At 41.5% G+C, this 26,741-nt stretch overlaps 1 protein-coding gene across 1 annotated transcript in view; it reads left to right on the top strand.

Moving 5' to 3' along the window:
• Window positions 1–26,741, top strand: part of NFIB (nuclear factor I B) — a 296,512-nt gene that overhangs the window by 233,626 nt on the left and 36,145 nt on the right. The window contains 3 exon segments of the mRNA XM_033172714.1: window positions 15,760–15,888; window positions 19,141–19,197; window positions 19,200–19,318. Coding sequence (XP_033028605.1) covers window positions 15,760–15,888; window positions 19,141–19,197; window positions 19,200–19,318 — 305 coding nt within the window.

Raw genomic sequence — 26,741 nt, 5'->3', positions numbered from 1 at the left:
TGGCTTAGTGGCACAGATCCAGGCAGAGGCTTAGCCACCCCTGTCGTAAAGGAACATTTAAAATTGTTTCTATCAACCAGTTCCTTCCCTTATATAAGAAGTATCTGAAATATAAATGGGGTACTTGAATAAAACAGTTCTTTACATTTGACTTTCTCTTGATACAAGTGATACGCCATATTCCTAGCTAAGTGGCAATAGTAAGAAGGCCTGATTGGGTTCCACCTCCTCAGTGCCACTGTCTTGCCTTAGAGGACATCAGCGGCAGCTGTTTTCTAGTAACTGCCAGCAAGGGAGGGCTTTCCTGCAGCATGCGCTGAGTGAGATCAAACTACTGAGCCCTAATGCCTTGTTTTAGATGACATCAGCGAGAGCCATTGCCTATGTTGGCGGCAAGTCTTTCACTGAAGTCTTCTGACATCACCACTGATGTCCTCTGACATCATCACTGATGTCCTCTGACATCAGTGCATGGAAGTGGGGTTGAGGAGCTGAAACTCACCTAGCACATAACGGAGGCAAGCGAAGCACATCCGATCAGCAAAAATCAAACTTCCTTAGTTCTGGCCGACTGTCTCTGCCAGGATTTCATGCCTTTGTTTGCTATTTGAAAGACCTGCGTTATTATACAGAAAAGTGCACGGGTTACTGGAATTAGGTATTTTGTGGTAAAAGGATAGAACTTCTCCTGAGCCAGTGAAAGTTACCCATTCTCAGAAGATCCTAATCTTTCATCTCATCGCCCCATGATGTTATCCAGTTTCCCAGTTGCAATTACCGTAATAACTATTTCTAGCCCACACATAAAAATGAATTACATATTGTTATACGGTATGCAATAGCCTTTGTTTCAGATTTATATTGATCATGGTTTTTTGCCTCGTTTCTTTTTGACATAGCATTAGGAAGATGGTTTTTGTGCAGGGTTTTTACTTAAAGGGAATGTTACACTCTTTGGAGCAGTTGTGGTACCAACCATAAATTTCCCATTTTAGTATTCCCCAAATATTTATGTCTCTCAGCCCCTTTGCACCTCAGGCAGTATCCCCCATTCCTCCAAATGATCTTTTTACAGCATGTTCAAATAATATTTTATTTGGGTCGGTTTTTACATTCTTCCCACTTACCGCAAAATATCAATTTGCGATGTACTTCCCTCCCTAAACTTTCTATAAAGAATGCACCTTTTATTTGTCTCTTTTAATACATATATTTGCAAGCATGGGGTTATAGGATTGGGCTTAAAATAAAAAATATTCGCCTATTGGTTGGTACTAGTATTATTATTATCAACATCTGTTGGGCGGAGGAGGAGGAGGAGGAAGAGGAGGAGGAGGAGGAGGAGTTTGGATTTGATATCCCGCTTTATCACTACCCGAAGGAGTATCAAAGCAGCTTACAATCTCCTTTCCGTTCCTCCCCCACAACAAACACTCTTTGAGGTGAGTGAGGCTGAGAGACTTCAGAGAAGTGTGACTAGCCCAAGGTCACCCAGCAGCTGCATGTGGAGGAGAGGAGACACAAACCCGGTCCCCCAGATTACGAGTCTACCGCTCTTAACCACTACACCACACTGGCTCTCTCACACTGGGCTGCTCAGACATTGCTCTTTATTCATCTCCCAAAGAGTGAGATCAAAAGTGATCCTCATTTATTTATTTTTAACCCTCCTCAGTTACCCTCACCACATGCAGAAGTGGTGGTCTGTACTAGGAACCTTCACAACTACCGTAAAGGAGGGTTCTCGTTTACCCTAGTTGTTGATATTTAGAGTGATTTCCATACCCAGAAAAAGATGCAATCCCATTCTCCCATTTGTACGATCACTTCTGTACACCATGAGGGGAGCAGGATGGGGAAATGCAATGTGTGATGGGAGCACCATCTGAACAGATGCTCTGTTTTGTCGTCGTTGATTTTTGGTACTGATTTCATGAAAAGTCACCCAATTCTTAAAACCTGAATGCTTGTATCAAGAAGGATAATCTTTTAAGTTCCTTTGTATGGTGGTCTCTGCATAATTCTAGTTGTGGAGTGCAGAGTTCTGTGGTGCTTAAGCTTTGGTGGCCTACAGTTAAGGGAAAAAAATGTATCTAAACGGATTCATGGTAAAAACCGGTCATTTAAGGGGCCAGGGTTATGGAGTGGCAGAAGTTCCTGTGTCCTCCCCCCCCCCACTTTCTTTATTTGGCAATTTTATGTACAGTCAACAATTTTAACTGAGGTATAGGAAAACATATCCGGGCGATAAATCATTTTCTTCTTCTTCTTGTGGTACTCGAGGCATTGAAAAAAAGCAACCTATGTTATTCGTTTAGGATCTTAGTTCCATTGCTTTAGTCCTGCTCCTGTAATAGACATTGATATGAAAGACATTGCTGATGGCTATTGCCATGTGGATTACACAAAAGACATAGGCTAAAGTGGGGAATAAAATGGGTAAACATCATGTGCCTATGTCTGCAGAGGCAATCTTCAAAAATGGCCATTGTCCACCCTCTTGCAGCTCCTTTATCATGAACTATGGTGTATCAGGAATAATTTTCCCATGCAGATTTATTATAGGGACTGGACTGTTTTACTTTTTTGCAGTCTAACCTTTGACTGATAATTCATATTAATTTATAGCCATTATAGTGCTGCATGGATGTGTTTGGAGTGTTATTAGTCAATTCCTTGCTATGCGTTCTAAATGGTTACTGAATTGATTCCTTTCCTGTCTCTTTAGTTTTAAGAGATGTTTGTCATGTCACTTTGCCTCTCAAAAACTTAAATACTTACAACTTCCATTGATGTGCTTCAGTGATAAGCACAGCCTCCGTTGTAAACTAGAGTGCCAGGCGTAGCATATCCCGAATGTGCAAACAAATGTGTTTCCAACTTAGAATAAGGTTGGTTTGGGATAGGAAGCATGATCAATCTTTCAGAGGAAACCTTTGACACATTCAAGGTTCCTCTCCGAGGCCCTGGTCCTTGGAGTTAACTAGTTCACTCAATCCACTAAGCCCAGACTTCCAGTAGTGGTCGTCAAAATACCTGTCATTACCTACTCAGTTCTAGAGAGCAATAGGATTCTTTATTGTGTACATCCACACAAGACACGTGGTTTGAGAATCCTACCAGAACACAACACACTCATTCTCTCCCTCATTGTGCCCCCTTCACTCTCTACTGAGCTCCACTCTTTTTTACACCCCTGTTATCTGTCAAACTGAACTCCGACGTTCTATATCTGGGGCTCGCTTCACTCAGAATTCCATCACACTCACCTGTTGTCCATCATTCTTCCACCCAAGACATTGTTACGTTGCATTATCAGAAAAAATACTTTCCCGGTCTCCTGAAATTCAGGGGCAGATGTGTTTATTACCATGAATAGGCACATTTGAGGTCTGGTTTTGTGGCAACTTCAGCACCGAGAACTATGGTTTTGATGTTCTGAGTTGGTAAGTACCAAGAGACCTGGTACAGTTCATCCCCAGGGTCTCCATACGAGAGGACTCGGGTCACGTCACAAAGGAAAAAGAAGAAACACTATTGGCCACATTGCTGCTTTCATAAGATTCTGAGGCTAGTGGCAAGAAGATGAGATTGTTTGTAACCTCAGTACCCAACATCCAGTTGCCGTAAGAGTACGGTCATGCACTAATGACAGGCACAGCTTTTCTAGAAGGTTCCTGAAGCTCAGCAGCACCTGAGATCTTTGCTCCACAAGTATGAATATGCAGAACCACAGTTACTGGTAAGTAATTCTTCTTTTCAAAAAAATAAAATAGAAAAGAGAATTTTGTGGGTTAAAAATATATTTATTTCATGGAGTTTATGTTTCACCTTTTATTAAAGATTATTCAGTTAAAGTCAGTGGTTAATATGTTATTTTATCTCTTGAGCCACGCTACTTTTTTACACTCTCTCACACACATATAAATATGGCATCTGATATGTTAATTACTTTAACATAACCCCCCCCTATTTATTCATTTAACTACTTTGCAGATTAATTTGAAATAGTATATGTAAGTACATGTCAGGAGTGCAAGAGCTCAGTGCGCATGAATTCTTCACGAAGTGCTCAAAAATCAGTGCGGGGACTTTGCAGTTCATTTAATTGGAAGGGAATGTGCAAAGCACTGACACAAAATAAAAGTTCAAAAGCACAATAATTTCACAGTAATAGACTGATCCGGTGCTGTTTCTGCCCGTGAGGTGACTTCCCTGGCTTGAGCCAAGCTGAATCTCTTGGAGATGAAAGTGCACTTAAAGCAATCTGTCAAAGCATGACACACATTTTGGCCAGGATCCCAGAAGCTGCTTGGGGAGTAGTGGGGTACCTGAAGGTGCCTGGAATTTCAGATTAGAAATCCTGGCAACCAGAAACAAGCACATCAGTCCCGAATTTGCCAGAAAAGAGGGGGGTGTTTCTCTCCTCTGCTCAGGCACCACCAATGCAGCTGGCTACTTGCTAATTCTGCAACTTCTGCAACCTAACTGTTGTCAAGTGACACAAGTTGTTCTATAAACCCGCTAGGCAGTGAGGCCAAACTTGGCCCTCCAGCTGTTTTGGGACTACAACTCCCATCATCCCTAGCTAACAGGACCAGTGGTCAGGGATGATGGGAATTGTAATCCCAAAACAGCTGGAAGGCCAAGTTTGGACATCACTGCCCCAGGGTCTGGCTGCCTTTGCTAAGTAATTTGTCCCTTAAGTGACAGATCTATATACCCGATTTCCAATTGCAACGAACTGCCAATGCATTCCAAAAACCAAAAGACACCTCTTGGGTTGGACACTGATATAGTGCAGGGAGCTGCAGACAGAGAATGGAAAGGCAAGTCTCTGTCCGTACACACACAAAATGGTGTTTCTTGAAAGCACCATTCAAAGCTAGGAGGCGATATGAAAATGAATAGTCATCCCATGGTTGAAATTGGTATGCAATGCGATTTTTCCTTTCCACCCGTACCCAGTTTTATGAAGTATTGAAATGATAGTTGATATTGCTTACCATAGGAAATGAATGAATTCCCCTCCCTTCTTTCTAAAAAATAAAATAAAAATCCCTTTGATGAGAAGAGGATCTTGCTTAGAAAAGGGGATAATTTGAAATGCAACAAGATGCAGGAACATTTGCCATGAAAGGACTCTATGAAAAGAACTGGCATGGGTTAAGAAGAAGCCCCCATACCCTATAAATAAAATAAAATAAAATAAAATAAAATAACAAAAAAAACAGCAGCAGTTTCTTTTGCATGGCTCAACAGCAGTTAAACTCATTCTTAACATTAGACTAAGACAACATATTTACTCAGGCATGGAAAGTAATAGGATGTTATGGTGTGTTCCTTGAATACAGATATAAAGATTTATTTGAAATTGTACATTAGGGTGTACAATTAAATACATTTTAATTTTACAGTTTCTTCATCATGCTCACTTTCCTATGGTTCTCCTGCGTTCAACAACAGCAAACTAGCACAACTCCAGCTTTCCATTAAAACAGAAGCGCTTGGATCCCCTTCGCCTGTTCTTCACCTCCCCCCTGCCGGACTTCCTTGTGATGAGGAACAAGTATCTTCTGCAGAATATCCTCCTCCTGGACCTCTGCCATCTTTTGCTATCTCCCCATCTTCTGGACTTGCTTTCCCTGGAATTCCTTTAAATATGGGGCCATCTCCCGATGGGCCTTTCCTTATTAGAAACCCGTCTCACGGTTATTCTAAAATGGAAATCTTAATTTCAGAACTTAGAGAATTAAAAGGGGAGGTACGTAGCGCTGTTCAGGAACTGAAAACCATAACTGGACAGCTAGGCCAGCTGCTCACCTACACAGGACAGAAAAATGAAATTCCTAAGGCACACACTGAAGGTTAAACCCTATTTTTTCCTCCCCTGGAGAAACATTATTTACCCAGAAAACACATTTATTCCCTAAGGATGCCCTTACAGGATGCCAATTTGATTGTGTTAACTGTGTATTCTGTCCTAACGAAAGCATGACCAAAAGCTTCTTTTAAGAGAGTTATATATCTATATTCCGCTAGCAATTTGTTGTACTGTTCTAAATATTTAACATCTTACAATATATCCTAATAAATGTATACATGCATTATACACCAGCCTTTATTGTGTTTTTATTTCAAGTTCTTACCATCAGCTCTTGCTTTCCTAAAACGAATCCCTGCAAAGGAGCGGGTGTATGCTCGAAGGGCTGGAAGTAGAGTTGTTGTCTATTTTTTAAAGAAAAACCTTCCCGTAACTTGATTGTGTGTGTGTTCTGTTGTTGTTGTTGTTGTTGTTGTTTGTTTGTTTGTTTTACAACATAAAACAAAATGGAAAAGGGGATAACAGAAGGGATAGAGAGCGAAGGATAGCTGGGAGAGGACGAGTGCAGGGAAGGGGGATCCTCACAAGGCATGGGGAGGACTAGGGGATAAAGATCCATAATAAATACTGTATACAAATCATTCCAAAGCATTTGTCCATTGCAGATTTTGCACACGAGAGTCCTTGTAATCATGACCTGACAGATGGATGCATTCCATATACCTCTTGCTAAAAAAACCCCAACCAGGTAGGGCCGTTCTGGCTGTTGCTGTATTGGAAGGTCAGTTCGCCCAATACTGGGAGGCTAGTTGTTACAAGAGCTCTGTAGGTAAGAACCACTGCCTGAGTTTCCTTTCCATCCTCTTCCATCCCAATCCCTTTTCCTTTTGTGTTGCATCTTTTTAAATGGTAAGCCTGAGCGCAGGAATTGTCTTATTACGGATATTTGTAAGCCGTTCCGGGAGCTTCCCCCCCCCCCCAACTAAAGAAAAGGGTAAAATCCTTTCAACAAACCCATGTAAGACGTTCCAAGTTGCTGGAATATAATTCAAAAATATGTTCATATCAGATAGTCCAAAGACAAAATTCGCGACTGGATTCTTGCTAGGGATGCTGCCCTTGATCAAAAACTATCTAATGCGGCCAGACTCTCCACGTGGTTCCCTCACATAAAGGCAGTTAGATCTCTGGCCCACTATTTGAGTGATCTGATAAATCCTATGCTAAGAAGGGCCTTTACACTAGCTCGATTTCATGCCATTCCCACAGCATTCTTACAGGGTGTATTTTCCAATACTACTCTGGATCTTCGACTCTGCTCATGCAACAAGGGAAAGATAGAGGACTTTATTCACTTCTTCCTCTTCTGCCCACTATATGCCTTAGTAAGACCTAGGCTTCTCCCTCTAATCCCGCTGACTATCGCCAGGGACGCTGACCGCATGAAATACTTACTGGTAGATGCCAACCCCTTGATTTCACGTGCAGTGGCCATCTACATATTACAGGCCCTGAAACTCAGGACCACCTTTTTGGCTAACTTCCCTTAGCCTTAGTCTTATATATCTTCCTGACATGGACTCTGTCGTCATGCCCTGCTATTGCTTTTTTTTTAATTTGTATTTTCCAGCATGATTTTACCTCCAATGTTTTAACTGTATCTGTTGTATTCTTTACTGGCCGAGGTAGTAGGCGTACAGCTTCCAGGTCATGTGGCCAGCATGACTAAGCCGCTTCTGGCGAACCAGAGAAGCACATGGAAACGTCGTTTACCTTCCTGCTGGAGCGGTACCTATTTATCTACTTGCACTTTGGTGTGCTTTTGAACTGCTAGGTTGGCAGGAGCAGGGACCGAGCAACGGGAGATCACTCCGTTGCGGGGATTCGAACCGCCGACCTCCTGATCGGCAAGCCCTAGGCCACAGCACCACCCGCGTCCCTAGTCAGTTCAGTAGCTGGTTGTTACCCAGATACAAACCTCAGTCAGAAAGAAAGAAAGAAAAAGGCCCGGGTAGGCATTAGCTGTTTTCTTGCTGCTTTGAATTTAAGGCAATGGACACTCCTGATCATCCTCAGCAGTGTCTGTTGCCCCTGGAGAGCTTTGGGAATGTAATTTCCCTCTGCCTCTCGGTTCATTGGATTCAAATGCAAAGTACTGTAAATATTTTCCCCGTCTCTCCTCAAAATACAGTATCTCAACCGCCCTGAGATCTTCTGATGAATGGTGGTATATAAATTTAACTAACAACAACAACAATAGCCAGGGCTTTTTTTCAGCCAGAACTCGCTGGAACTCAGTTCCGGCTCCTCTCAGTTGGGCGCCATTGCCATTATAAAAGAATAAGGGAAGTGTTCTTGGAGAGTTCCGGCACTTCTTTTTCTAGAAAAATAACACTGATAATAGTCTAATACTCAGTTTAACAATCGCTTTCCAGGGTCTCAGCCAGAGGTCTTTGTCCATTATGTCACCTGAGGACTGAACTAGATATGACGTGGGAGATCTGTTATCAGAATCTCCTGTGATTTTTAGGGATTTTTAAGCTAGGGGCAACTGCATATTTCCTGTCATAGACTTAAATCAGGAAGAAGCATGGGAGGAAAGTGATAAATATCCCTCCCTCGACATCACTTCAAAGCAGCCATAGGGGGATGCTAATTTGTAGGCAAGTAAATAAATTGCTGCAAAAAAAACCCCACACTACATTTGTCGCTCAGTTTCTGAACATAAATTTATGTCTTGATACTGAAATATTTACTGCTTTATTTACTCAAATGTAATGCGCACCTTTTTTGGCCTAATTAACATCGTGAAAATTAGGGTGTGTGTTAGATTTGGTGGTGCATTACATTTGAGTAAATGCAGTTGTACCTCGTGTTGCGTACGCTCTGTGTTGCGTACGTTCGAGTTACGTACCTCCACTACCTGGAATTCCTCCACAGAGCGCGCCCAACACGTGGGTGCGCAGAAGCGTTCTCACTTCGCGCATGTGGAGAAGCGCAAAAACCCGCAAACTTCCCGGTTTCTTCTTCTTTTAATTCGTTCGCGTTACGTATGCCCGGGTTACGTGGCGCGACCCGGAACAGATCGCGTACGTAACACGGGGTATTTCTGTATGGAAATTCGCAGACACTGAAGACGGTATTGAGCCATGACTTGCTCAGGGCAGTCGTATGTTTATTCCCAAAGGGGAAGCAGTTTGGGATTTGGAAGGAATATCTAGAATCTGCTTTAGCCAAAGGAAATGTTACCTTGATGTATGAAATTACCGTATTTTTTGCTCCATAAGACGCACTTTTTTCCTCCTGAAAAGTAAGGGGAAAGACCTGTGCGTCTTATGGAGCGAGTGGTGGTCCCTGGAGCTAAATTGCCCAGGGGCCAAAAGCAGATTGTGCTTTTTATTTTACAAAGAGAAAAGGGAGTGTTGAAAGGACCCCGCTCAGCAGCTGATCAGCAGGAGATCGGGAGAGAGATAAGAGTCCCCGGCTCCCTTTCAGCCCCACCCTCCTTTGTTGAATGTGCTGCAGAGGGAGGTTGTTTGTTTCCCCAGGACATGTGACTGGCTGATTAGATTATCTGTCTGAAAACAGTAGAAATGGCTCCCTTTCCTTAAGATTTTTCAGAAATGTGAGTTAAATCCCATAAAAATGGGGCTTTTCCTCTTTGCTTTTCCCCCTTTGCAAAAGGAGCTTTGCTTTTCCCCCTTTGCAAAAAAAGCTGCAAAACCTTTAGCTGATCCTCAAAACAAAAACAAAATAAAAAAAACCCCTAGGGCTTTTCCCTTTGCAAAAAAAGCTGCAAAACTTTTTAGCTGATCCTCAAAAACAAAACAAAAAACAAAACAGGGCTTTTAGAGGAGGAAAACCAGAAAAATATTTTTTCCCTTGTTTCCTCCTCTAAAAATGAGGTGCGCCCTATGGTCCGGAGCGTCCTATGGAGCGAAAAATACGGTAAAATTGATCGCAGTAATATAAGCATGCTTAAGTTTAAATCTGGTCTTCTCTCTTTTTCCCTCTCTCTCCTGTTTTGTTGCTGTAATCATCCAGAACTACTACAGTTTCAAACAATTCAAACATGTTGACCCAGACTGGTTTTTTTAAAAACCTATGAATATAAGATTTTTTTTTTTTTATGCTAACAGAACATTGTGGCCCCAATCTAGGTACGAGCTCATAGTTTTTAGTAGCCTTAAATGTCCTTAATTGTATTGGATTTCAAGCTGTGTCTAAATGTGCCGCTTTAAAATAAATTTCAGTTCCTCAAAGGAATATCCTAAAATGGAACATTCTACACCGATCCAATACACACTTACTTGGGAGTAAATCCTATATCACTCCATAGGGCTGTATTCACTGTTAGTAGTTTTTCAAACTGGCTAACACCAGGACTAATAATTACTGATCTTACTTGATTGATTTGTGCTGTAGACCAATATTTCTTAGATTCTTAATACTAATACACTGCACTCAGTAGCGTTTTTGTTTAGTTTTTTTTAAAACCCTAGAGGCATTATGAACCTCAGTCTAGTTTTTAATGGACAAACAACTTATTAGCCAGTATCAAGTGCAATATGTTTGGCTTTTACAATTAAATTTCCTCACAGCCACCAAGGCTTTGCTTTTTGCTTTTAAAGTTCTGTCTCTGTCGGTTATGAAATTATCTGAAGAAATGACCTAGATGATGTAATCCACAACATTTTTTTTCCTGTAGCGTGTAAATCTAATAGCCTGTTGTTAGTTTTGGGTAGGATTTTGTAATCGGGTGTTCTTAACATTGCGGAGTGATCTTGCTAGTACAGTCGTATTATACGTATGTTCTCCAGCATACTGCTCCTTCTAATTTTTGGAGAACATTAGGAAAGAGCTCATCATCATGACAGACAGGATGAGGAGGCTGCCTGAGTGAAGGCCTGTGTAATTCAAGGATCTCTTGGAACTGTATTACACCTGTGTGCACTTTGTGGTGCTGTGGTCTCATCCAGTGTTCCCCAACCTTGGGCCTCCAGCTGTTTTGGACTACAGCTCCCATCATCCCTAGCTAGCAAGGCCAGTGGTCAGGGATGATGGGAGTTGGAGGCCAAAAACAGCTGGAGGCCCAAGGTTGGGGAACACTGGTCTAAACCACTGAGCCTCTTGGGCCTGCTGATCGGAAGGTCGGTGGTTCGAATCCCCGTGACGGGTTGAGCTCCTGTTGCTCGGTCCCCTGCTCCCGCCAACCTAGCAGTTCAAAAGCACGAAGTGCAAGTAGATAAATAGGTACCGCTCCGGCGGGAAGGTAAATGGCGTTTCCGGGCACTGCTCTGGTTCGCCAGAAGCGGCTTAGTCATGCTGGCCACATGACCCAGAAGCTGTATGCCTGCTCCCTCGGCCAGTAAAGCAAGATGAGTGCTGCAACTGCAGAGGTCGTCCGCGACTGGATCTAATGGTCAGGGGTCCTTTTACCTAACCGTCCAGGGATCCTTTACCTTTACCTTACTTTGGTCATGGATTCATAATGCTCCTTTTTAGTGGTTGTTCTTATCCAAGTGTTGAGGTCAGCTTTTTCTTTCACTGTGATTGTTTCTCCAAGTGCAGCTTATATGTAGGGAGTGAGGAGGGAATAAAGGGACAATTTTGATTCCAAACTTGTCTCCCAGTTTGGGCAAAGTAACTTTCCTGCCCATGCATAAGCTCTGTACTATGAACAAATTTACATCAAAGTATGGTGCTCCATCTCTTTCCTAGGCATAGTTGAATATGACGTCTTTTACCATTCATAGTTAGGGAAATTAATCTGCTGGCAACTCCAATGCTTTGTCCAGCACCTGAAAACGCTAAAATACAGTCCAATTTGTAACGACCTGTTCTTGGAGTTTTAAGTCAGCGAGGGGTTATTTTTTATGTATTTAGACTCAGATACTAATCTGCTTTTTTTCCTTTTTAAGAGTTTTCTTAGGTATTAGAATGATTGCTCCCTTCCTGCTTAATTAGGGAAGACTGAAAAGGAATAAATATTTCAGTTAGGCTGGCATTTCTGAAATAGTTGGGTCCATTTGCAGAAGGTGTAATCTGTGTTGTTGTTTTTTAAGTATTACTTTTGCACCACTTGAGCATTGCACAAAAAGTGAAAATAAATCGATAGATGATGTTCTGATTGCATAAGACACCATGCACATCCTTTTATGCAAGAGGAAACAGAAGAACCGTGATAGGGCATGCCTATTACAGCACTTTCAACTCTTCCACAAATGTTTGTGGAATAACTCCTCTAACTATAGTCCTGCTTATTGTTACTTGGCTCCAATATAGTGCTCCTTGCAGAAAAAAAGATTTCATTTAATTAAGTAGCTTGGAGCTGCGACTAAATGGAGGTGGATTTGGGAATTAAGCCGGGCTGGCTGCAGTAGATGCAAAACTATTTATTCTGCGCCTGTGCCCCTATTCCTTGGTGGCTGTCCTCCTGTAGATTCATGGGAAAGTGAACATGTTGTGTTGGTGCCTGTGAAAGCCGAGCAGGTGTCCAATGCAGGCAGGTGGATCCTTGAACTCTGCCTCTCTCACAAGTTGACTCCAGGAATATTCCATTAACAGGTGGCTCGCTGATTGGGGTGCCATGTGACATTTATCGAGGGAGCTCCTGGGATGGCAGGCAGCTCCCGTACAGAGGCAGAGGGTCTGTGCTTTTGATGAGGAAATTGCTGAAACTCATGTCTCATTAGTGTTTCCTAAGGTTCTTTGGAAGCAAACAACAGTTTAATTAAAGTCTGACGTAAACACATTTCTGCACTCCTTCCCCGCAGCATTTTATCACATTAGAATTGATCAAAATAGTTGCCTTGGGCTGACTTGAGCAGATATACATCTGGAGCGCCATTTGTGCAAGCTGCCGTTGAGCTGGCTACATACATTATGCTTCACAGCAACTCTCTCTCTCTCTCTCTTGCCTTCCTTTGTAGATGGAATTACCTTGTTGGGAGATGAGTTGATCTAACGTTTGTTTTCCCCCCCGCTCCCCATTTGCATAAGCCTTCATCTCTTTGATGTGTTAGTGTTTTAAATTTATAACATAACACGGTCCAGACATGCATATTCTTTACCTTTATAGTATTATGCAAGAATAACTTCCAAGCTTTTAATCTAGCCATACCTCCCTTTAATTCCACCACCAACGCACACCAGTTTTATACAGAGACATGTATGGATGTTATGATCTTGTGTTGTATGAGCATAATGTTCATTTCTAACTGGTGTCAGCTCAAGATGCCAGCACTTATAATCCTGTAGAGAAGCATTAATTGTTTATCTCCCCACCCCCACCCCCAAATGAAGGAGATGTATATGTGGTTCCCATTCTCTAGTCTTCTTGTCACAGTCCTGTTGCATATTCTTTTTCAATTACTCATATATATATATATATATATATATATATATATATATATATATATATATATATTATATATATATATATATAAAACCGAATATGTAGAAGAATGGATTATTACATTTTAACAGAGCATTAAAAAAGATATTGCAAGAAAGGCCATTTACAGAACATTAGTTGATAAAATGTTCTGTAACGGGTGGTTGTACAATATCTCAGTACTTAAAAGACTTGGTGAAAAGAATAAGTCTTGAGCCTATGGAAAGAATAACATTGCAGGTGCCTGCCAACCCTCAGTGAGGAGGGCATTCCACATTTGAGGCACTAAGAAAACCTGTTCTCCTAATGCTCTATACTTGGATTTGGGACATGAAGAAGGACCTATCCTTCAGAACTTAACAGCTGGGGCAGGTTTTCCTTCAGATATCTGGGTCTCAGGTTGCATAGAGCTTTATACATCAACAGTATAAACAGCATCTGGTTGGCCACTGTGAGAACAGGATTCTGGACCAGATAGGCCATTGGCCTGATCCAGCAGGCTCTTCTAATGTTCTGAACAACATGAGCACATTGAATTGGGCCTGGAAGCCCATTGCAAATCACGTGGAATTTCATTAATACGATTCCAGCTGGCTGACTCGCTAACCTGGCCACTGCATTTTGCCGTAACTACAGCTTCTGGGTCATCAGCGAAGGCAGCGCCATGTAGAGTACATGCAAAAAGCGAGATTTACAGTAATCCAGGGAGGTTACCGTTTTAGTGCTTTTTGCCCTCGAGGTGGCAGTTGGGTGTGGAGCTTGCATCACCCCCTCGCAGACCATTTTAATGGAATGTCTTCTTAGCGCTGAGATTATATAAGTATGAAAGAGTTCGCCTTGCCAAAAGCAAATATTTATTTAATTTTATGAAGCGAATGTTTATAATGGCTTTTGTGCTGGAGCAGAAAGGACGTTGTTGTCTAGCAAAACGAAAATGTGCAAACCAAAGAAGAAGGGTGCTGCTATTTACAACTCTTGTAGATGCAAGTTTATGTTATTAGATACTGATTTCAGTTATACATTACAGTGAATATTCATTTTTTTTCAGTATATTGTCTCAATCTTCCAAGTATTTCAGGGCCATTATGCTCACATCAGCTCGGAGAGGTCAGTTAGGCTGAGAAAGAACCCCATGTTCTCTTAACCCACAACTCTTTAAAAATTTACACAAGGCAAGTTAATACTTAGTTTTGTAAAATGGCTTTTATGGTGGTTTTCCAATCTTGTGATACATGCAGGTGTTTTTTCTGGAATAATATTGGAGACACACTTCAAACTACACTCAAAAAGATGCACATTTGTATGTCTTATTGTCTGCTCTCCAGCAAGTGGGTGGACAGGCAGTCCTCTGAAAACTAATCACGGGGAGGGTTCCTCCAGCTTCCTTCCTGTTCATTTGTTTCACATTTCTAAGATTTCTCAGAAAATTCTTGGAGTCTTTCCAAGAGTTTTCTGAGGTCACTTCCAGATGAATTGTATATCGAGGAGCCGTTCGGATTCGTTTTTGCAAAAATTGTGGAAGTTATACGCTGTTGTTGTCAAGTGGTTGTTATGCTCCACATTCCTTACCACAAAAAGTCTGGATCGTGCTGGAAGTTGCTTTATCTCATACCACTTATCTTTGCTGTGGGCTATGAGGTGCACTCTTATTCTGTACATGGCATGTGCTGGCATCTACCCGATTGTGTGAAAGATTCACGCCAAAGTTCAACATTCTGGAAGCACCCTTAGAGAGAACTGGAAAAGACACTTGAGTCTTCGGCAGCTTTCTGCCAGCCCCCAAGTTCTCTATAATCAGTCTGCCTTCTCCCCCAAAATCTCCTCAGTTTACAGAGGCGGCGAGTGATTGCAAGATCGTTTTTTTCCAGCAACAGTGTTTCCAGCAACAGTGAAAGATCCTGAGCATACTTAGAAACTTCCGTTACTGCCAGGAACCTTGGGAGCGGAGCTATCCATTCTTCCTGTTTTGGTATACTGAAAAGGATAAACTGATAATTCTGGTTTTCAGGGCCACAGTGGCAATGGATGGCTTAAGAGTGAAGCTTAATGTTGCCGCAAGTCCCCCTCAACACCCACACCACAAGGTTAAGTTTGGGAAAGGGGCAGTCAGTGGATTCATCCTATTGCAAACCAGACTGAGATTTGCTGTGGGTCTGGGCTCATCTCAAAATGGGCTTTGTCAGTGGAGTAGAACCACTTGCTTTTGTGGCATGCTCACCCCAGTGGCATCATTAATTTGTTCCAGGCAAAAACTTAACGCTTTTCTCAGAGGTTTGATGAATTAAGATGATTTTTCTGCCTGCTAATGGTACATTTTCGTTGCTGAAGTTTTACTGCTGTTTCATTGGGTTTTATATAGGTCACTCTACTGCTTTTAATATAATGCAATGTTTTTTCTCTTTTCATCATATACGATGCTGTATTCTTTTATTTTTAAACGTTACTTGGAGTCTCTTCGTGTGCCGAGTGACTGGTAAATAATAATGGTGCTATGTGATCTCTAGGCTAACATATCTATTATGTCATGTCGTCACTGCAGATATGTCTTCTCCTACAATGAAGAAACCCGAAAAGCCTTTGTTTAGCACTACATCTCCCCAGGATTCTTCACCAAGACTGACCACTTTCCAGCATCACCATCCAGGGATCCCGGGAGTTACACACAGTGGTGAGGATGCAAGAGGGATGGGGAAACTCTGAACCCTAAGCTAGTCTTTCCCCAGCCACAATAATGCCCCCTTTATTGACTTAATGCTCAATTTAACATTCAGCACAAAGTTATATGAAGGAAGAGATTCTGAGAAGTTTAGCTAAACTAAATCTCTTGAAACCAGGGAAAAAAAAACACTTTCACAACCCCACCCAACCCCAACATATATCTGTATCATATGTCACATAAGTTTATTCACTGCTATATGATACAGTTTCCTGGGATGGGAAATAATCTCAAAATGGATGTGAATCTGTAATTATATGTTACCTGTTAAATATTGTTTCTCCCGTGTTGAAATTATTATCATAATGAAATTCTAGTGATAAAGAGATTTACATGCAGAACTTCAGTGAAATTATTTCCTTGAAAATAAGTTCAGAATAAAAATAAGGGAATGCTTAGGTTATGATCACAAAGGCTTATAGTGCTGATAGGTTCCTGAATTTAGTCTTCCCTTTTCCCAAGGTTCTTTCCATTAGTAAGCCGTAGAATACATTCCATAGGTGCAATATTAAATGAATAGCACAATATCTTGCATATTTTCTTGGAAATAAGTATCATTTTGCCCACCCTTGTAATGTGTGTAGATTGCAGAAGGACCTAACACCACCTGAATCTTCTCCTTCGGGCACATAATACCCTGAATAACTGTACTGAGAAAAAGAATGAATGGGATCTAGAGGAAAGAGGTTGAGGAAATTAGCATAAGCAGAGGAGAGAAGGGATACTTATATAGAGAAGAAAATGCGTATTTGTGGAACAGCCATATGACCCACAAAAGAGAAAAAACTGCCAAGGAAACACCAAACAAGATCCTTCAAAATGTCTTGCAACACTTCACATTTATATCTTCCTTAAACATTGAAAGCATCCTGAAATTGCTTCCAATCTTTCCCCTGTCTGCTACGAAACAAGCATAATTGATATTTTAAAACTGACTTCATGTTGATAGTACTCTGCCACAGGGTGTTAGGCTATGTACACAGCAAGGTGTCCCCATCCCACCCATGTTTACAGCCTCTTATTTATGCTGCTGTTCACACTACAAAGGGAGCAGGAATGCACTGAAGCTGACATCTGTGCATGCGTTGTCCTCAGCGCATGTGCCACAGCTTCCTGAAATGCACACACCTCAGCCTAACTGCAGCTTCTGTTTTCCAATTGGATGGGAGCTTGTTTGAGGCACAGAACATTGATCAGGTGTATTTTCCAGGAAATACATCTGGATTGGCCAACAACATGTGCACTTGACTTTGTCTTTAGCTGAAATGCTGAAGACGGATTGTTGCACTTAGGAAAGCATCATCATAAAGTTGTAAAGCAAAGCACTTAATATCTTATGAGCTGCTGGAGTTTTGATGCAGTGATGTGCTTGGGAAATCTATAGATACCATGGACCACTTTCTCCCTTTTTGCGTACCATTCCACAAGGGTTGTCTAGTCCAATCCCCTTGCATTGCAGGGGTCTTTTAGCCCAACATGGGGCTCGAAACCATGATCCTGATATTAAGTCTTATGCTCAACCAGCTGAGCTATCCTTCACACATTATCCCCTATATAAATAGAATGTGATTATTGTGTACATGTAGTGACATAATTTCCATGCCCGGTGCAACAACTCTGTAGTAACCAGATACTATGTATTACAGTGGTTTTAGACATTGCATACACTCTTGATAGAGAAATTTGTAGGGTGCAAGAGAATTCAAGGAAAAAAAAATACGTATAACATGATACAATTTTTGTTCAGTACAGATATTGCCATTGGGCAAGGTATTTTCCTCGGCCCGAAGTTGAATATTCATTAGTATTTTCACAATGGGCAACTAATTATTCCTAGTGTTATTGCTTGGTAATCCTTCCCCTACCCCCATACCGTATTGGCCTGAATATAAGCAAAACTTTTCCCCTGAATTCTGATTGTGAAAAGTTAGAGTGCAGCTTATATTTGCGACCTTATGCCGCCGGCAAAGTGGAGCTGCTCCCCCCCTCAGGAAGCAGCCCGGGAGTGCGGAGCAAAAGTGTGCAGGCCGCCCACCGGTCAAAGCCTCCCCTATGTCAGATGAGAGAAGGGGGAAGACAGCTGGGAAAGCAGCATGGCTCTCTCCCCCCCCCAAAAGCAGCCCGGGAACGCGGGGCAACGGCACCCATCCTTTCCAAGGCTCCCATACCTCCCCAAGCCGCTGAATTTTGCGGGTGCAGCTTATATTCGGGCCAATACGGTACATTAGCAGGGGTGTAGCACAAAGCATTGTGGAATAATTTGCTGGCTCTTTGTTTCCCCCACATAGAAAATTACTTTGGGTCATACTTGATAAGTGATATACATTTCCCTAGGGCGATAATTTCTATATTTAAAGAAAAGTTTGAATTAAGTATGTGAAGTGTGATGATTTGGCCTGTTATGCCCTTATAAATCAGCAGTGGTATATTTAATTAACAAAATTTATAGAACACTGATTTTAAGAAACAAAATGTTACAATCAAGTGTTTTTGAGCAACATGAGAACAAGCCTTTTCTGCCATGGCTCCCCATTTGTGGGTTGCTTGGTGCCTTTGTTACATAGCTTTAGGCACCAAAAACATTCCTCTTCTCCCAGACCTCTGGCTAATTAAGCAATCTCCAGACTTTTAAACTATGTGTGAGCAGTTGTTTGTTCCTGTGGTATGTATTTTTGTGTTTTTATTGTAAACCACACACTGATCCTCAGATGCAAGGTGGTATAGAAATTTAATAAAGAATGATGATGATGATGATTTAAAGATGTTGCAGATGAAGCCTGTGAAGAAGGCAAGGAAATGAATCATTACAGTGGTACCTCGACTTACGAATTTAATCCGTTCCGAATGCACCTTCGTAGGTCGAAAAATTCATAAGTCAAAAAAAGCGATTTCCCCATAGGAATGCATTGGAAATGAAAAATTCGGAAAAAATTGTAAATCGAGTAAGCCGCATCCAGAATTCGTAAGTCGAGTAAACCCCATCTAAAACCGCCAACGGATGTCCTTCGGATGTCGAAAAATTCGTAGGCGTGCGGGCACTTTTTTCATTCGTAAGTCAAAAAATTCGTATGTCGAATAATTCGTAAGTCGAGGTACCACTGTATTATTTTTGTCTGATACGGGTTTCTCTTGCCATATCATGGGTGCAAAGTGTTACCGTAACGAAAGGTCCATAACAAATTCTGTTTTTCCTATCTCTTCTAGTCATCTCAACTAGAACTCCTCCTCCACCTTCACCATTGCCATTTCCACCACAAGCTATTCTCCCCCTGCTCCATCTAGCTACTTCTCTCACCCAACTATCCGGTATCCTCCTCACCTGAATCCTCAGGATACTCTGAAGAATTACTCTTATGACCCGTCCAGTCCACAAACCAGCCAGGTACTGTAGCGCGTGCGCACACACACACAAATAAATAAATAAACCTGTGAGTAATCTTAGGAGGAATGTGTTCTATGAAAGTTCTTTTTTAGATCTGATTGTTGCACCTGTGATCTACAAGCTGAGTCTTGCAGCGTAATTAGTTCAGCATCCTTTTAAAATTAAGTATGGATGGATAAAAGTGGAATGATCACTTGTAGTCCTATTCCAACCACTCTTGCTTTTGTGGATCACAAATTATTATTTGAATGACGAATAGAGGATAGTCTTATATTTGTTTTGGGTTTTTTCCCTACCCCAGGTTCTGAACTCAGAATTATGCCATGGTTTTAGTCTTGTGAAATGATAACTGGGGGGAAATGACAAGGGAATCATTTGTGTACCTCATCCGTACTTGACAATGTGAGCTTTGGTTGTATACAAGGTTTTCTTGATTCAAGCCTGTGGCTGGTAGAGCATTCTTACTTTGTGTTTAAGTCACAACTGTTTATGGCAGTTACTGTGGGTGAAACATAGGGATGAAGTGCTTGCTTCAGGGAGAAACAAGGAATGTGCTAATGTAAACCCCACTTGAGAGAGCAGCCAATCCTATTTATAGACTAGCCAGTGTTAGATAAAATCCTCTTGAATTGCATGCAGCTTTGCAGTGATTTGCATGCGTTCGGCAAATCTTTGAACTGGTGGTTGTGGGGAAGTTAAGTTAATAAGCATTGCACAAAAACTGAAGAATACCGGTACATTTCTAGTTGTTGTTTGTTGTTTTTATTAAAAAGTTGCAAATAAATGTGCAGCAGTTCACATGTGTTTCCAAAGCAGCAGCGAAGTCATTTGTAACCGACTTGTGTACAGCTGTGTGCAACAGCACCAGAACATGTCATATGCAATCTAGTTGGATTGAAATTTCTGCAGTGTGTGTTATTACAAAGTTCAGTTTCTGGTTTCACTGTCTTTTCCTCAGTGCTCCTGTCAAGTCCCATAGTTCACGTTGGGTGTATTTTAGGTGAACTGCAAGCAGATATTCTCCATAACGGATAGTAAAGCATGTGGAAATGTATTTTAATTTCCTCTTTTCTTTGTAGTTTGAAATTGTTTTCATTCTGTTTTTAGCACTTCAGCCTGTAAGCCACTTTGCGATTCCAAAAGATGCGTACAAGAAAAGTTATAGCAATACAATTAATAAAACAAGAACATAGATACAGTGTTTAATTCAAGGCAGCATAAAATACGTACCGGCCGGGAGAACCAACAGCTTGAAAGCTTGGCAGAATAAAATATTATGGCTGCTCTCCTAAAGATTACTGGAGTTGGAAGTGTTTCCACAAGAATAGAGCTTTGCCAAATTGCAGCTAACACTCAGAACATACTAGTGAATTCTTTTAGAAGTATCCTAAAATGCTATCCTTGAGTTTCAGTTCTAGCAGGCAGGTACACTATTCCCTCGGCTTGTCAGCCTTCAGGAATTACTAACGCTGTCTTGCCAGAATTGCGTTTTAGTTCATTCATTCTCGTGCTACCCATTCTTGAATTCAGACTGGTGCTCAAGGATTTAACCATGACACCTGGGTTGTCTGAAAAAGAAGCAGAAATGCGTATGAACCACATATTGATGATACCTTATCCCGTAAGTTTAATGTAGACATTATTCAGCTTACAGATATGATGGAACTGTGCGACAGAACTGTCAAAGTTCAACAGTGATACCCCAGCACCACTATTGGCAATATACCTAGGATATAATAGCAGAAACGCCTATTACTGTTTTGATTGTAAATCTGTTACTTGCAGATGTGAAAGACAGAGCATGTGATTTGTATGCTATAGCAATAGAATTTGAGAAAGAAGGAAACTTTTCTATATTCAATGAAAACTTGCTTCCTTTGGACAGTTCCAAAAGCCATTGTAGCTGTTGGATTTCAATGATGGAACATTTTCATCCCACAGTAAATGTACGCTTTTACATGGAAATAAAAAGTATTAATAGCCTGATCCTAAATATACTTGGAATTAAGTCTCTCAAATTCCTATGGAACTTACTTTCAAGTGTGTGGATTGTGTTACCGCCCAAACAATGCAGAGAGTTGTTTTCCTTGGAGTACTAATCCTAATTCTAAATACTGAATGTGACATTTTAGTTACAAATTGATGTCTGTGTCTGGATTAAATCTCCCGCAGTCTCATTCATATACGGCCACCTATTCCCCCCCCCTTAGACTGAAACGGAATTGGGACACATAGAAACTGATTTTATTTTGTGTAAAGTTTCCATGAATAAAAATCTAATTAAGGCGTCCATTAGAAATCCTTAATGTTAATTCAGTGTGGAGATCTAAGAGTTCTATTGTTGTTGTTTTCCAACTGATGTCTCAATTAGACATTTTAAGCAAAAATATGCAAATTAAATTGTCTTTCAGTGCTGTACTTTTTTCAACTGTTTAGTGATTGCTTTACTTACATTTCAGTTTTTGTAGATAATCTTTTAAACCTATCGCATATTAGTAAATTGATAATACTTAAGATTTTCAAGAAACTTTCAACTTTATAATTGATTTCATACCCTTTTGATGTTCTGTTGACTGCAGCTGATCCCTCCTTAATGCTGGGAAACATATATAATTAAGGGGATAACTCTCAAGCATCATTGTGTCTCGAGAGGAAGCATCTCAAATTAAAATAATGATTTACTAATAACTTAAAACGGAATTTACTTCGGAAGCGGCAGCTTTCTTCCTGTATAAATATCAAGATCCACTGCTTTCAAGTTTTTTTTTTTTTTTTTTTTTTTTCATTATAAATACACATTAGAATAAGGTGGCAAGGGCAAAAAATAACCGATGTGAATGTCAAGCAAAGTGGCCCATTGCTACTTTTTGGAATGTTAGTATCTTTTCTCTATTACAATTTTTTGTTCAATAACCACTTAGTTCTTGCTCAGTGGTTTCATGTAATCTACTGTAGATCCCCCCCCCCCAATATATGCAAGAGTTTCACATTTACTTGTTATTCGGGTCTTCAGATACAGTTGATTGTCTACCTAGCTGCTAGATTCTAGCACATCCCTTGCAGTCGTAAGCGCTCTATGCAGTGCAGTTGTGAAAGTGCCATGGTGATGTGACATTGCTAGTAATGCATGGAAAGGTCTCCAAAGCAAATGTTTCACTGTAATTTTTAATAGCTATCCTATTTTAATCACTGTACCAGTTAAAGTGCTCCCCTGCTGACAGCGGCAGAACAAGCTGATCCGGCGCCTGGGTGGTGTCCGTGCCCTGCACCCAGGGGTGGGGCCAGCCGCCCGTGGGGGTGGAGGCAGCGACCCACAGGGCGGGGCCAGCCAGGGCAGGACGCTCCACAGAGCCTTCAAGGAGTCTGCCTGCCTCCTCCCACTCAGCTGCCCTACAGCTAAGGGGGAGGCGGCAGGCAGACCGTTTGGGGCAGCGTGGAGCCTGCGGGCGCCAAGCTACCGTGTCACTCCCAGGAGAGATCGTGGCTCGGGTACGCTGCAGGACCCACAGTGAGTGTCACCCGCATTTTGTCACCCCCCCAGTGGTGACAAACGGGGTGGCCCGCCCCCCCGCATCCCCCTTCCTCCATCTCTGCCTGCTGACCACATCAGTATAAGGAGTCTATAGACCTTTGCAAAATATAGTAGTAAATTGGCCTAGCTGTTACCCGAGCAATTCCCCACCATTTGAACCATTGTTGAACTATTACTTTAGATTAGGGGTAGGCAACCTAAGGCCCGTGGGCTGGATGCAGCCCAATTGCCTTCTCAATCCGGCCCATGGACGGTCTGGGAATCAGTGTGTTTTTTTTTTAATTAAATGCATCTCTGGGTTATTTGTGGGGCCTGCCTGGTGTTTTTACCAGAGTAGAATGTGTGCTTTTATTTAAAATGCATCTCTGGGATTTTGTGGGGCATAGGAATTCGTTCATTTCCCTCAGAAAAATATAGTCCGGCCCACCACATGGTCTGAGGGATGGTGGACCGACCCATGGCTGAAAAAGGTTGCTGACCCCTGCTTTAGATGTTAGAATCATTTGCTGTCTCACCTGGATCTCACAGTTTAAAATATTACATCTGTTCAACCACAGCAAATTCTATATAAACTTACTAACTCATTACAACACGGTTACCATGCTGTTGTCTTTGATTTGGATTTGGGCAGCAGCAGAGCGTGTCTTCGTGGCTCCCAGGTGGGCACATGCATGCCAGGCTGCCAGCCCAGTCCCTGCCGCAACGCCAGCCCAATCCGATTTGGAAGGCTGGTATCGAAGGTCGCATAGCTGTTGCATCTTCCTTATGCCACTCTGCCAGCGCCCCCAATAAAGGGCCCGGGGCCATCGCCCTGGCAGCCCCCCCCCCACACACACTACGCCCCAGATTTGGGTAACAGTGGCTTGTAACTACAGCCCAGTGGTAGCAAGTGCCCACTAACCAGTTGGATAAGCATAATAGAAATCTATCCCATTTTTAATACAATTGTCCTCTTGAAAACATGAGCCAAATTCATTGGCAAGCGTTGGGTTGGATCTTAACATTCTATCCATCGATGGAAGGAGTGTCTGTTCATGAAAAAGAAATTCCATGAGTAGAAGGTCCTTCTGCTCATGCAATTGAGTGTTTGGATCCACAAGACGGTTTTTACACAGAGGAAAGGCATACTTACTCTAGTGAATCTCAGACTGTTGATGAATTCTACACTGTTACCTTTGATATTTTCTGAATTTTGATAAGTTTGGAGGCTGGATGAATAGAGTCGATATTTTAAACACTGGGAAGGACAGACGTCAGTTGTGAGATTTGTTTCATGTTTTACTTATTCCCTGAAATTCATCCACAAAAGAAATATCTAGATTTATTTATTTTTAATGGTGCCTCTGAGCAGCTGCTGAGCTTAGAAAATCAGAGTTGAGTTGTGCAAACAGTCCTTTCACACATAAATCCATTACTGGTTACTCCCAAATTTTCTTAATTTCAGCATTCTCATTTACATTAAGGGAGTCACTTGTCATTTCTATAGTTAATTTGGGCGGCAGAAATTTTTGCTGACTACCAGTAGATCCCAATCTGCTTTGCCCACCCTTATATTAAACAGCTTTGTTTTTTAATTATTTCTGAGTGCCTTGGAGTTATATTCTGCAAGATTGGCAGCATGTAAAGTCCTTCGGCACACAATGACGCTAGGAGTTTGTTCTGAGGCGGTAGAATTGAAAGAATTCTTTTTTCTTTGTTCAAAAAGAAAAGAAAAACCACATAGGACGTTTTCAGTAACCAAAGGTAATTGTTCGATGCAGTTGTATGCTTTCAGCCAGACGACTAGGCCTATGCATTGTTACACGTAATACAGTTTTGTCTTTAAATAAATTTGGTTATCGTACCTTTTAGAAATGAATCTGTAAAAATGTAATTTCAAATTCAGTTATACTTTTCCCACTTCAAAGCATATTCATTCACTTGGTTTTCAGGGATGTATTGTGAAAATAGTACTATTTTTCAGGTAACAAAGAACTGATAACCTAGCAGTATTTACCGAAAATTGAACTTTCCCTCCCCAACATTTTTTGGTATCACTCTAATTTAGATTAAGACAACCATTCAAGGTATGTTACGTTGCCCACAGGAATTCCGAAACTAATTGCTTTAACACATAACACCGGTCCTGAGAGATCTACATTGGCTCCCAGTACGTTTCCGAGCACAATTCTAAGTTTGGTGCTGACCTTTAAAGCCCTAAACAGCCTCGGTCCTGTATACCTGAAGGAGCGTCTCCACCCCCATCATTCAGCCCGGACACTGAGATCCATCACCGAGGGTCTTCTGGCGGTTCCCTCACTGCAAGAAGCAAAGCTACAGGGAACGAGGCAGAGGGCCTTCTCGGTAGAGGCGCCCGCCCTGTGGAACGCCCTCCCATCAGAGGTCAAGGAGTAACAACTACCTGACATTCAGAAAATACCTAGAAGGCAGCCCTTTTTAGGGAAATTTTTAATGTGTGATATTTCTGTATCTGATTTTTGTTGGAAGCCGCCCAGAGTGGCTGGGGAAATCCAGTCAGATGGGCGGGGTACAAATAATAATAATAATAATATTATTATTAACACTGCACTGATTATACAGTGGTACCTTGGGTCTCAGACTTAATCTGTTCTGGGAGTCGGTTCAACTCCCGAAACCATTCGAAAACCAAGGCGCGGCTTCCAATTGGCCGCAGGAGCTTCCGAAAAACTTTCGGCTTCCGAAAAACGTTCACAAACCGGAACACTTACTTCCGGGTTTGGGAGCCAAGCCATTCGAGTACCAAGGTACCACTGTAGTGAGACAATCACGGTATTCAGTTGGATATTTTAAGTGAAATCAGTTTAAAGATGCAGAGATAGATGGAATTTCCACAAGGGAAACTTTCTGCAGGTTCTCGGTGTAAGGTTAAATGTGCCATGACTGAGCAGTCCAGAGATCCAAGAATGACCCCTCCTTTTTTAAAAAAAAGGGTGTGTCAAATGAATTTAGGGAATAAAATAACACTTGCCTTCAGGATGAGTGGTTTTTTTTGGGGGGGCTTGGTGGGTGGGATGTATGTGGGCTTGTATCGATGAGTCAAAATAGTATGTATTCGTGCTTCACGATCATTAGCTCAGTAATCCTGTATAAGGCAGACCAATATTATTCTTGTATTAAAGATGGGGGGCTGAGGCCAAGAGAACGGCAAAGAGAGTGGTACTAGGAGCTGGTAGCAACTTCCTTACGCAAGAGGTGCTTTTTGAATTTAGTGAAATTATTTTACTACATGTTATTACGTTGTAGGTTTTGAGACAGCAGCTTTCTGTCAATTCCCACGTAGCAAAGTGGAAGTCCCAGTAAACTTTATATGAATTTTTTAAGGTTACAATCACGATATAAGAATCAAAGCTTGTTAACAGAGTGAAAGAGCTGTGTATTAAATGTTTTGAACGTCTTGAAGCACTGAAATTCTTAGATATTGTAAGCAGTAATTACTGTTTTAAAGCAGTATAGAAGTTTCAGATCCTATATGTTTGAAAGCAGCAGCTGTTGTGAAATGGTGACCAGATACTGCCTTTCCCAAATCAGTAGTAGGCTATAAAAGTGCTTCAGTTCAGCCATTTAGAGGGTTAATTTTCTTGGTGTGCCAGGGTCCATATGAGCCATTCCGTTTCTGTTCACTATAATCATTTGGGAACAGTAAAAGGTGATACATTGTTTCAGATAGTGTGGGCCTCCAGCTGTGTCTATTTAATTAATTTCAGCCTGCTTTTTGGTAACAGAATGCTTAAGGAAGCAGTTGATCCTGTCACAGTTAACCCATGTGTTCCTTGAAACGTTCTTTGCTTTTTATATATATTTTTAAAAAATATGTTTTGCAAAGGAAATCCTAGTGGATGTTTTGGAGTTACAAAATGTTCTTGAATACAC

The sequence above is a fragment of the Lacerta agilis genome, chromosome 16 (genome assembly GCF_009819535.1).
Source record: "Lacerta agilis isolate rLacAgi1 chromosome 16, rLacAgi1.pri, whole genome shotgun sequence".
Classification (NCBI taxonomy): Eukaryota; Metazoa; Chordata; class Lepidosauria; order Squamata; family Lacertidae; genus Lacerta; species Lacerta agilis.
The sequence above is the reverse complement of the archived record's forward strand: the minus strand, read 5'-3'. Positions and strand labels throughout refer to the sequence as shown.